Raw genomic sequence first — 12,367 nt, forward strand, 5'->3', positions numbered from 1 at the left:
ATAATAAAGTGCTGAGCAGCTTGTTTTAGAAATAGGTTTCTTTCCAAATGTACTGATCAAATAACACACGTTCAAATAGAAACAGAGAACTCAAATATCTTAATTTTACTGTGCGGGCTAAGTGACATGTTTTCAGAATATACTCAACAATGACAGTTGTTATTCTAGTAGGACTCTAAAAGGAATGTTAAATTGACTTGAGACTTCCTGTAGAAACATACTTAAGATATTGTGCCCCCGTCTATAACTGCCGGCCCCGCCCTGACCAGCGCATTGTAAAATGCCAGCGGTGGTGTGCATGTGGGCGAAAGCATGCGTGTGTTTTCCCTGGACTCCAGCTGACCGCTCAGCTGTGCCTCCCGCATACTGCAGCACAAACTGTTTCCATATCTCACACACTCGCACACCGAAAGGTTAACATTCAGACTCCTGTGCGCGGAGGGATACGTGTGTCCCGAATTAGCGAGGACGCTAAGGCGAGCTGGGCTGTGGGTTGCCAAGGAGTGTTGGACGGGTTGGGTTGCTTGCATGTCGGCAGTGTGCAGGACGCGTGTGCTGTGGTCTTCTTAAACTACCCAAGACACACACACACACACACACACACGGTATGAGGGGGAACTGGTATATATATAGGTGACCCTCTCGAGTCTTTAGGCTCCATCTTAAACCTTCAAGCTGTGTTGATGTCTCTCTTTACCTCGTCCTCTCCTGCCTTCTCTTTCTCACTTAGTCATTCAGCGTATAAGCTCTGTTCACATTAGAGAGAATCATTTTCACTTCCACATCGATGGCAGCAGAGGGTTTGAAAGATGTCGGGTGTTTACCAGGTGGTGAGGGCCTGATACACAAATGAGTTGCATTATGGGAAGCTCTCTGTCTGAACACGCCTCCAGGATACCTCAGCCTCTGACCACTCTGCATTCAATCTGTCCGGCTGTAACCCCTGTGCTGAAGTAACATCTGCCTGCTGAAGATGATTCTTGTCAGGTATAAACAGTTGTTGTTCCTGTGTGGAACAGCACACATGGTTTTCTCTGCAGATGGAGGTGTGTGTGTGTGTGTGTGTGTGTGTGTGTGTGTGTGTGTGTGTGTGGGAGGGGACATTCCATCCATTCTTGCTCTTCCCGAGTCAAGAGTGAAAGCATCGCGCACACACAGCTGCTGACAGCAGGCAGCGGGAGAGGTGTGCACACACACCCCTCTCAGGTCATTCACACATCCGCCTCTGCGTTCAGCTTTCCCCCCGTCAAGCTCTCAACGGCTCAAACATCCATCAGACAGCAGCTGGCACGTTGACAGCTGTGAATGCCTCTGTGACAAAAACAGGATGTTGAATTGAGTTTAATTTTAAAATCCGGGCACATGAGTCTACTTTTATAAAAACATGAGCACATCAGTTATTGAATTGGACCTGCTGGCGATGTTGGGAAATGTATTTTCTCTCGCTGAGAGCACACGCACACGCACACGCACACACACGGTACATAAAGACTCACAGAGCTGCATACGGGTCTTCTGTCAGAAGACTCCTAAACTTTACAGAAAGCTTTTTACAAAGCAAACATTCATTTCGAGAATGATCACACGAGCAGTATCGTCATGAGAATAACATCATTTTAGGCAAAAAATGAAGTTAAGCTCAACATCGTTCATTCGCTCAAGCAGAAACATATTCACACACACGGCATCGAGTCAAATGAGGACGCTTTAGTCGGCAGCTCATTGGCTAAAATGTTCAAACTGCCCATCTGTCTGTTCTGCTGCAGCATTGAAAACATCCTGCAGACGTAACGATGCTCCTGTTTGTTTTTAACCCTGCTTAGCTCTCTGCCAGGCTCAAAGATGACGTCGCTCCATCCTCCAAATCTCAGCTTGTTCCTCTTTGCATCTTCCTCAACGACTTGGAGGAGATCTCGCTCAGTCCGTGTCCATCTCACAGGGGTTCGTTCCCGCCGCCTGTGCTCTGGTGTACAGCTTCTGGAAGTCCTTGTAGCGAGGTGCGCAGCCGAGCCAGGCGTTGCCAAAATGGACAGCGCCAGTCAAAAGGTACTCGTCCCCTCCGGGCTGCACACTGCATTGTGCGGGTACATTGATACGGCCACCCCAGCCCCGCCCTCTGGCTCCACCCCGAGCAAACACCCTGCTCTTCTGGCGAAACAGTCGAGTCAGCGTCACCACGGCGGGGGAGCGCTCGTTCGTACCCGATGCTACACTTTGAAAGACGCCACTGCCAGCTACAGGGACAAGAACAAGAGAGGTACATGAAAGGAGAACGATTAATTCATCAAGGACAGTAGAAACTAAAGTGTATGAATGAAAGAGGGACTGTGTTGAAAACAGACATAAGAATTGAACTTGTTGATTTGACAAACTAGATATAACGTGTGAGTTAGTGAGCTTCAGTGCATCTAGACCTGTTTTACTGTTTCTTCCTGTTCCCGGCCCCTATGCTAAGCTAACCAGCGTCAGATTTAGCGTACCGTGGTACACGAGTGTTGTCGATCTTCTCGTCTAACTCGTTGGCAAGAAAGGGAGTCAGCGTATTTCCCAAAATGTCAAACGATTCCTACAATGTGTGTATGTGTGCGTTTGTATTTACCAAAGTCGCTGGTACACACGGCCATCAGGACCTCGTCATCTGAACAGGGTTCACAGGTGACTACAATGGAACACATGAAAGGAGAAAACATGAAACGTTTGATACTTCAACGTAAGGAACCACAGAAGTTCGTATTTTCAAGATCCATTTTCTTTCCTATCACCATGTTTCACCCTCTGTCTGTGTCCCTCTCTTTGTCTCTGTTGTGGCGGGTGTTCACGAGACAAAAGAGACATCCAGAGACATCCAGAGAGTGAATGAGAACAGCAGGTGAGGGAAGAGACGTAATCACAGAGTTACCCTCTGACCCTGTGAGCTATAAAAACAGCTATAAAACGCCCAGACACAGACAGACCGGCTCGGACAGGCTTTCTTCTGTCTCATTAGGAAAGCAGTCCAGCCTTCTTCTCCACCCACCGTCCCTCCCCTCCACCAGAGCGCTCTGCTCATACGGGTGGGCTACCCACAAGTCCCTGCATTGGGGGCGGAGGTCTGCTCCTGATTGACAGTTGAGAGACGATTTTCTGACCCGTTTGCTTGACCCTAACGTAACCTTTTGATTGGCCTGCTTGTTTTCATAAGTCTGACTGAGACGAGGGAGTGTGGGAGTACGGAAGCGGGGGAGGAGAGGGTGTCTGCGAGGGGCAGCGTGTAAGTGAGCGGAAGAAACGGGGGTGAAAACGTCTTTTGTCACGTTCACTTTGTGTCAGTGAAAGACGGCATGAGGAGTTAAACAGACCATTCCAACCGATTCAATTAGATTAAAATCAACTTCAAGAGAACGGAAACTTACTTGAGACATTAAAGCCTCGGTCAAACTTTCTGCACGGACATGAGCTGAGGTATCCCTCGCGGCATACCGACATTCTTAAAGCTCCTCAGAGTTTTCTCCGACCATCCGCGTCTCAGTCACAACATTTCGGATGTGCACAGAGAGGAGAAAACCTGCAGTACACAGAAGCCAGCGACGGGCCGTGTCTGCGACCCTCGCGGATGCAGCGAGCACAAATCAAGCTTTGATCTTTCACCTTTTTCTCCAGTGATTTGAGTTCTTCTGGCGATAAATAAATAGCAAGCATGAACAGTTTGGGAAACATGCTTGCTGGTGTGTTTAAGTTCAAACATTCAACAAGCGGTGGATGAAGTATTAAATGCATTTGCTTCAGTAAAATAAGCACAATATAGAAAGACTCAATTAAAAGCTCTGCATTCAAAATGTCACATGTAGAAAGTACCAAACTTGAGTAAATGTACTTAGATTTTTTTATCCTACATGTAAGAAAACATATATGTTGAAGAATGGGTGAATGACATCGCTTACCTAAACCAGGGTGCAGGTATGGGTACAAGTGCGCTCCGGGCCCCTGGCTGGACACCAGCTCGTACTGGAACGCTGTGATCCTCCGGCTGATGTCCGCCTGAGGGACGGCCTCCACAAAGAGAGCTCCCTCTGCCAGGCTGAAACAGCGCACTGTGCCCTGAGCCTGGTCCTTCTCTGCCAGCAGCATCCTCAGATCCCCGTTACGCTCCAGATACACATGAGCGCCCTGAACATGGAGGGACACGTGTGAGCTCCATCCATCTGACACGCTGCCGTGGCAACGCCGTGGCTTCATACTCTACCTGGGAGTGAGCGTGGGGTTTGATGCACACATGAAGAGCTGCCACGTGTCCCGACGAGGGCTCCGTGTTCGGCCGCAGGTTGACAAAGATGGCTCCTGTGGGGTAGAGCCACTCCAGAGAGCCCTGAGAGCAGCGTAGGTAGACCTGCTCCACATCCCTGCGATGAGACTCGTGGCTCAAACCACTGCAGGTGAGAAGACAGACTTTCATTCAGAGTGAGGAACAAATCTCAAATCATCAAAATGACCAACAAAAATGAACCTTGGATTCAGGATTAGAGCCCCGAAAATATTCAGGTGAAATGCTGGAACGCTATGGTGAGAGAAACAGATGGAAGGGATTTAATGATATTGCAACAATCATTAAGAGCAACTCTGGTGCAGCTGCCAAAAAACAAACACCACCTCTCACTTTGGACGGATGTGGTCGCTTGTCTCTGATGTGCATAAACTACATCAACACCGGGAACTCAGCGGGCTATTAAGTCGTAAGAAGTTTGCGGCTGGTGAACTTTACAACACAGAGTGTGGAGCTCGGGCTTTCATATTTTATGACTTGGGGACTTGGAGGAGTGATCAAAGGGGCCATAGAGCTGTATTTACTTAAGATAGGAGCTGAAGCAGAGACATTCCGCTCATCATACTTTTACAAAAGCTTAAACAAACCACAGTTTAGATGGAGAACAGTCTCACAAAGCGGAATGAAAGAGTTTCCAGTCCAGAATTGGTTTCTGTCGTCCTCGTGATTTAATTTTCCTCTTTGCGGAGAGTAAATTGTGTGTAAAAGATGTTAATAATGCTGTAAATGACTGATTTCTTACGCCATAAAGTGTCTGAGGAGTAAGTAAAGCGGCCAAACACATCTTCAACTGTTTCCACTGCGGATCTGCACCAGAATATGAAAGTCACTTATTTGACTCTGACCTTCCTGAAGATTACATTACATCTTAATCAAACATCCATGCGTCTAATTAGTCCTTTGAGCCCTCTGAAAACCCCAGTATGCGCACAAGAGCCACTTCAAAGACACAACCTCCCCTCTCACATGCGGCTGAAGCGCCTTTCATGACTCCCCTGCATTTGGAAAATTCAACATCCGCGGATTAAAGTCAAAAGTGCATGAAAGTGGAAGATCAAAACAGAAAGTATGAACATGCTGATCACACTCCTGAGTTATGAGGTGTGTTTGTTCCTCGTTGCCTGTGATAACAGCATCGCTCGAGTCGAGTCTGATCCTGAACTGAGACGGATGCGTCCTTTGTCCGGCTTCATCCTCACCTTCCTCGCCAGCTGCACTGGTCGCTGGAGTACTGCGCCACCGCCCGACACAGCAGCACAGCTGTGAACCAGTGCGCAGCCCAGGGCCGGAGCATGGTGGCCCGTCCGCCCCTCGACGGTCACCAAATCCCGCACACCCGGACCCGTCGCTCCGCTGCTCCCGAACCGCAGGATCCCGCAAAAAAAGAAAGAAAGAAGATCCAGCTCCGTGTAGCGCGCGCGCTACATGGCGAGTTCAGTCGAGGCGAAGGTTGCGTTTGTGGTTAGAAAAACATTTTGAGAAGTAAAAGAAGTAGAGAGCGCGCGCTGCAGGACAACAGGCTGTTTAAAAAACCGTTTGCTCCGTGCGCTTCGCTTCACGTCACCGGGGGCGCGTGCCAGCTGCAGACTCCACTTGAGTGACACGCGAGCGCTCGCTCCAAACCACTCCCACACATCCCCCTGGAAGATGTGTGTGTGTGGAGTGTGTGTGTGGAGGCAGCCCTCGAGCTGAGAAATACCGTCAAACTTTACACTAATGAAACTGGACCTATTGATTCAGAGCATTCCGTGCAATATACAGCTGAGTGAATATAGTGAAGTTGGAAACGTAAACAAAGGACAATAAAAACGCATCCAAGTAAAAACAAACCTGTAAACGAAACAACGTTTTCTTTATGTTTCATTATGACTAATGATCCGCTTTTATTTTGAACCAAGTCCACGTATTCGCAAGGCGTTATTCGATCATTTCTATTCGATTCAGCACCCGGACTGCGGGTTAGGATGCCATGAGAGGAACAGTATAATAAACATAAACAGATGGCTCACATTATCGCAGTGAAAATTAGAGCAGCTGCAGGTTTGTTTAATTGTAGGAATATGTTTGCATGTTACCTGACATAGTCCTCATGGGATTAACGTGGCTCTGTTCTAATCGTATAATGCAGCTGTGTGTGATTCCTGTGTTATTTCACGAGTCGACCTCGTCGGAAAAAGAACGGCTCTGACGTAAGAAGAAGTCACACGTGCGCTCTAAACGTCTGTTTGGTCCTCGGCCGGTTTTCCCGTGAGAAAACAGTCGGAACAGCAAGCATGTTACCGACTCGTCACATTCCCCCACAGCCAGAGCTATGTAACGCATCCCGAGAAATGCCGAAACACAGACTCCCTTACACGCACGCACACACGCACACTCCCCCATTATGTCTCTGTGGAAATGGGAATTTCCAACTCTGCTGTGGTGCTGTTATGAGTATCAGGGCTCATTCAAGGAGCCATTCATTTGTATTTCATATAAATTACATTTTATAATACAAATCAAACTCAATCAATCCTCCGCTTCCTTTCTGATTGTTTTTGATGATGCTGTGCTGAAAGCAACTGAAAAACACTCAAACTGAACCGGCTAAATGCAAACTGAATTTAAAATAAGCTTCTTTCTAATAAGTGCATCTTTAATAAAGGCCGTATCAGTTGTAACAGTGGCTTTATTCATGACAATACATCATTTGCAGATGTTTTTTGCATCAGGTTTAAGCCATTAAGGACGATATTTGAGTCAACAGGTTGGGAAAACTCCCTTTGAACTTTTGCAACTGCATCGTACAATCCTGTATTGTATAATGACAATACAGATGATGGCTTAACTGATCTAAAAAGCACTATATGCTAATTACCCATAATTCAAGTGATTAGTAACTTATAAACCCTTCGTACAAGGTGACTTAAAATGGTTCCTAAAATGATAATATATAACTGACTTAAATGTATCCAGGGTACATAATGCTAGGAAACAATGACATCGAGTTCTTGAGGGCCGCTCAAATCAAAATGAAAGATGAGACTGAAGGACGACTGCAACAGCTCAGGTGTGCTGACAATCCCCCAACACAGACCTGGAGTCTGAGTCTAATCCCGTCACTTCAACGGAGGACGTCTGAGCTGCTGAGGTGCTGTTTGACCTCATGTGCTCCTTCACCATGTGAAGTGTTTACAGAGCAGCAGAGCCTCTGACCTGCTCCCCTTACCCCCCCACTGCCGTCACCTGGCTCCTCTCAAGCGGCCTGACAGGAGGAACGCTCCGGCTGTCCACACACTGCTTCCTCACGCACACACACACACACACACACACACACACACACACCGTACTTCTATAGAGAGAGATGTTGAAACAAAGGAATGTGGTGAAGTTCCAGGTGAATAAAAAGCCTCCAGTGTCTGACCCCTGTCAGCTCTTCCCCCAAACACACCCGACTCTTATCTCGTTCTCTTATCAGCTGCACTACTGGAGAACACACAGCTGTCTAGGTGCACGTGTGTGTGTGTGTATTTTGTCTACACACATGCAGGTTTATTTGACCAGTGAGGGCGAGCAGGCTCCAGGGTCAGGGTCAGTCATTGTGTGTGTGTTATCAGGTCTGATGTCTGCAGAGAGACGGAGAGTAAACACGGAGTAAAGCTCTGTTTACTCTCTTTCAGAACCTCTCCCATAGATTCTCCATTAGAGCTCGCGCTGGTCATCTACCAAGTGCTTCATCATGAGGGCAGAGTGGGTAAAGGAGACAGGATGTATTTAGTCTCACTGAAACAAATCACCTCGCTTTATTACAATGTAAAATATATGGCGTCCATTTAGTGGCTCATTTCTCCAAAAGCACCTCATAGCTCCATGACTGTGTGTACTTTCAATATAAATGGCAACGGAGAAGCGTTTCACTCAGATATTTAGTAACCGGCATGCTGAGCAAAGAAAGCAGTGCTTTGAGCTAAATGCTGACATCAGCATGCTGACATCAGCGTGCTGACGGGCGCACAATGCGTGAACACGTATGTTTTGGAGGTATGCTTCTCATGTTCACCATCTTGTTTTAGTGTGTAGCATGCTAACGTTTGTTAAATAGCACTCAGCACATATAGAGGCGAGGCTCTTGGGAATGCCGGTCGTTTAGCAGGTATTGGGGTCATAAACGAAAAAGTAGAACGTGATTATTGTCGTTTATGTCATTTTTAAGATTTGCAGATTATTCCCTCGTTTCAAGCTGAAGACGTCCTTTGTCTTATGTGACCGTAAACTAAATATCTTTGGCTTTTAGACTGTTGGTGAGACAAAACAAGCGTTTTTAGAACGTGTCACTTTGGGTTGAAGGTAAATGTAAATGAACATTTTGTACTTTTGCCTGTTTTTATAATCGACAAACCAATCAAGAAACGAATCATAAGAACAATCAACAACAAATATAGTCGGTTGCAGCCCTGCTCTAAAGGATCTCCCTTCTTGTTTAAGAGAGGGAAGAGGGGTCTGGGTGGAGACTGAGTGCTAGGTGGATGTGATATTTTTCTCAGCACTGTGCTGTGGGTGGCAGAGGCCGGGGGTTTCCACCCCCCCCCCCCCCGGCTGAATCAGACCCAAACAGTCCTGCAATTTGTCAAACTCAATGAATTCAAGCCCGACTACGTGGCACAGTGATTCTATGCATTCACACCACCGTGCAACTGTATGTTCAGTTCATAACAAACAAAGGTAGAGAAAATAAAACTTTGGCAGAGTTGAAGACCCCCCCCCCCCCTCACTGACACCGCTGCGGACGGACTTACAGTACGGCCGACCACGTCGGGAGGTTTTGTGGGGAAAGGTCTGTTTATCTTTGGGCAGAAGAAACTCTACACTCTGTGAGGTAAAATAAACTTTCAGTGCGTGTTTATGTATCAGAACTGTGCTCTCTTAAAGAGGTTATTGTTCTTTAGATTTCATAAGAGACCCAGGGAAAGACAAATACGTGCCGTTTCCATGCCTGCACATTTGTAGCAGCTGTGTGCGTGTGTCTGATTTTGCACGGTTGCGTCAGAGAAGGCTGTTGAGAAACCGGTGTGATTCCGGTCATAAAGCATCCCACCCTTTTATAAGTTCAACCTTCTGTGATGACGCGCCGGCTCAGACAACTTCCATTTATTTCAACACAAGTTGAGGTGTACAGGTTACCAATCTCAGTCCACACAGGATTAGAAAACACAACTATATTTAGAGAGCGGCACACACATGGACATTTCATTTGATTTACGAGTGTTTACTTGAACGATTTACTGATATGATTAGAGAGGCTGCTCTCAGTAATTGTAAACGTTTCCATGCATGTAACAATGTCATGAAAAACAGGAACATAGGAAACAGAAACCAAACATTCAGCTCCTGAAATAATCAACGCTGTTCCTCATACTTCAATGCGTGCAGCGTTTCTCACTTGCCTGATGAATAATGAAGCCGTCTACTGCGGAGAAGCAGCTCTGCTCTGCTCACATTTTAGAGAATTCATATTTTCCTCATTAATGATGTATTATTTCACATCCGCCATTCATAATAATGTTGATGTTTATGACCCGACCCGATCTAAGCATCACCAATAACTATCCCAGTGTTGTGGTTCAGACGTGAGGCAGAGGAGGCAGAGCGGGGGATGTACTGTTGTGCCTCAACAGATCTGTCAACTTTGAGAACTTTTCACACTGTTTCCCACACAAAAAGCATCTTCTAACACTTAAAATAGATTCTAACTTTCTCTTTCCCTGGTTTTGGTAATGCCATTGACCCCGTCCCAGTCTTTATTATCACCTGCCTCTCCCTCAGTTCCTGTGCGTTCCTCTGAGCCTGTTAAAGCTGGAGGGCTCCTTTCGTTGCCTCCGTCAGTTGAAATGGTAGAAATCTGTTCCTTCCTTTAGCAGCAACGAGTTGAGGTTTTCCTCCAGAACGCCTCCCGTCATGTCCTACAGATGAAACAACAACGTGAGAGAAACAACAGGGAGAGAAAAAACACACACACACAAAAGCATATTAGGAGGAATGATTGCCCTTACACACTTCCATTGTTCTGCTCTTTTTAATGAAGGTCCTGTTGTCTTCAGAGAGTCAGACTCACCAACAATAGACGAGGTTTAACAATGGAAAATGTACAAAGTTCAAATGATGAAGAATTGTTGATTAAAGCAATTTGACAACTTGGTATAAAAAAAAGACTTGTGTGATTCAGTCCAGGTGTGTGTGTGTGTGTGTGTCATAGAGAATGATTGAGTCCAGGTCTCCTTGTCCTCTGACAATAATTACTTCTCCCAATTCCCATAATTGAGCAATTAGTAGCCCCCGTAGGTGGGGTCAGTCTAGATTTGACGTCTGAGTCTGGCTAGGTGACAAATACGCAGTTCGTGATTTGGCTGCCAGAACAGCAGGATGTGTGTTTGTTATTGTATATTCATGTATATATTCATCAAATGAATAAAAAGAGATGATCTTAAAGATTACAAAAAGAGTCATTGTCTTTAGAAAAGGCGAAGCAATAGCAATGAACACGATGTACAAAACATCAGATGTTTGTATGAACATCATGTGATCAAAGATCAGGCTGCTGTCTCGACCCATTTCCCCTCTGTGTGTGTGTGTGTGTGTGTGTGTGTGTGTAATGTCCTGTGCAGGGCACACGCCCTTGATCATTATGTTGTTAAGTTAGATTACAAGACCTGTGGGCCAGGCGGTGAGAAACACCAAACACGTTGCTCTGCTCACCAGTTTGACACAGACGATGAAGGGAGAGGAGGCGTCTCTGTAGTGCAGAACTGGGATCTTTGGCTTCGGTCTTTGCTGGAGAACATCAAGAGAAAGAGTCGGTGTCGGTCACAGCTTCATAGAAATGTAATTCACCGGATGACCACTCGTTTGAATCATAGCTCATATCTTGTAAACAATGAACCTGTTGTATTTGGTGACCCAGTGGCTGATCTCACCTTGGATTCCTCGTATGTGTAAAAGCCTTTCTGGATCTTCTTCTCATCGACGTCACAGAAAGCTTTCACCTGATGAATGAACCAGAGAACACTCACGTCCGACACCAAGACTTCTTCCACCAATTCTCTGTGTTTCACATCTGACTGCATGGCTGGAGGTAGCATACCTTCTCCCGATTGGTCGGGCTCAGGCTTCGGTACAGCTTCCGGCCCTGTTTCCCGGCGTTCCATATGATGAAGCTCTCCCATTGGCTGAGGACTCGCTCCTGCAGGAAGTCCACTCGCAGCTTCCAAATGGTTTCCCTGCAAACAGAGGACATGAGTGGAGGATGGACACAGAAGAAGGCAGCTTCAAAAAACTGTCAAGTTTGTTTCTTTTAAAATGAAACAATGTTTCATACTTTGCTCTTTGAATTCATTTTCCAAAAGCATTCCTGCATTAAATACAAACGAGGACTGAATTTTGATATACAGTCTGATTTTGCAAGTGGATGGTAAAATGAGCTCGTCTCCCTGTTGCCTGCACTTTGACTGATATCCACAGCTGTGCACAGGCCACACGCACACACGCACGCACACACGCACACACACACACACACACACACACACACACACACACACACACACACACACACACACACACACACACACACACACACACACACACACACACACTTACAGTCAGATATGCATCTTCACGCTTTATTCATGCTCTTAACCTCTCCCCCCCCCCCCCCACATGCACATGCATGTTGCATGTTGAGTGATTACACATTCACAGGAGGTCCTCCGCTCTCATCTGCTGATGTGAGCGCCTCACTGGGTCTAACAGTGGGCCTCATATGCCAAACAAACCCACCACCGTGGCTGAGCGCGGGTGGTCTCCAGATTGCTTTTCTAGACATTCTCTGTGGGCTTTGATTGTAAGACCTGGCAGTAATGTGGCAGAGATTTACTATGAACTGCATCTGTATACACACACTGAAGCCTTCATCCTCCTAACACCCTGCAGATCAAGAGGCTAACACACTTTCATGCACTCTGGTACACGCGCTCACAGTTATAAACACAGCCGTTCTGTGTTGAGAAGCCTCGCTGCTCACTTACTATTTGGCAC

The 12,367-nt window shown here is 46.5% G+C and overlaps 2 protein-coding genes across 3 annotated transcripts in view; both read right to left on the reverse strand.

The window, feature by feature from the left end:
• Window positions 1-86: 86 nt before the first annotated feature.
• metrnlb (meteorin like, glial cell differentiation regulator b) lies at window positions 87-5,867 on the reverse strand. The gene is made up of 5 exons (XM_079278771.1): window positions 5,500-5,867; window positions 4,223-4,406; window positions 3,921-4,146; window positions 2,600-2,659; window positions 87-2,234 (listed from the first exon to the last, which is right to left on the reverse strand). Exons 1-5 carry the CDS (start codon window positions 5,592-5,594, stop codon window positions 1,918-1,920), a joined length of 882 nt encoding a protein of 293 aa, XP_079134897.1. The 5' UTR covers window positions 5,595-5,867; the 3' UTR covers window positions 87-1,917.
• Window positions 5,868-9,770: 3,903 nt separating this feature from the next.
• b3gntl1 (UDP-GlcNAc:betaGal beta-1,3-N-acetylglucosaminyltransferase-like 1) overlaps window positions 9,771-12,367 on the reverse strand; it is a 10,177-nt gene continuing 7,580 nt past the window's right edge. For both annotated transcript variants that reach the window (XM_079277941.1, XM_079277942.1), the window contains 4 exons: window positions 11,418-11,553; window positions 11,251-11,319; window positions 11,033-11,107; window positions 9,771-10,239 (listed from right to left, as the gene is read on the reverse strand). In XM_079277941.1, coding sequence (XP_079134067.1) covers window positions 10,159-10,239; window positions 11,033-11,107; window positions 11,251-11,319; window positions 11,418-11,553 — 361 coding nt within the window. In that variant the 3' untranslated portion in view covers window positions 9,771-10,158. The remainder of the gene's footprint in view (window positions 10,240-11,032; window positions 11,108-11,250; window positions 11,320-11,417; window positions 11,554-12,367) is intronic.

The sequence above is a fragment of the Melanostigma gelatinosum genome, assembly GCF_949748355.1.
Source record: "Melanostigma gelatinosum genome assembly, chromosome: 11".
Taxonomy (NCBI): domain Eukaryota; kingdom Metazoa; phylum Chordata; class Actinopteri; order Perciformes; family Zoarcidae; genus Melanostigma; species Melanostigma gelatinosum.

Bases quoted from the DNA above. Each gene is read 5' to 3' on its own strand.
- metrnlb (XM_079278771.1), bottom strand. From the start codon at position 5,594: ATGCTCCGGCCCTGGGCTGCGCACTGGTTCACAGCTGTGCTGCTGTGT. The intron at 4,407-5,499 runs GTGAGGATGAAG...TCTCACCTGCAG, and splicing joins CAGTGCAGCTGGCGAGGAAG to TGGTTTGAGCCACGAGTCTC. The intron at 4,147-4,222 runs GTAGAGTATGAA...CTCCATGTTCAG, and splicing joins AACCCCACGCTCACTCCCAG to GGCGCTCATGTGTATCTGGA.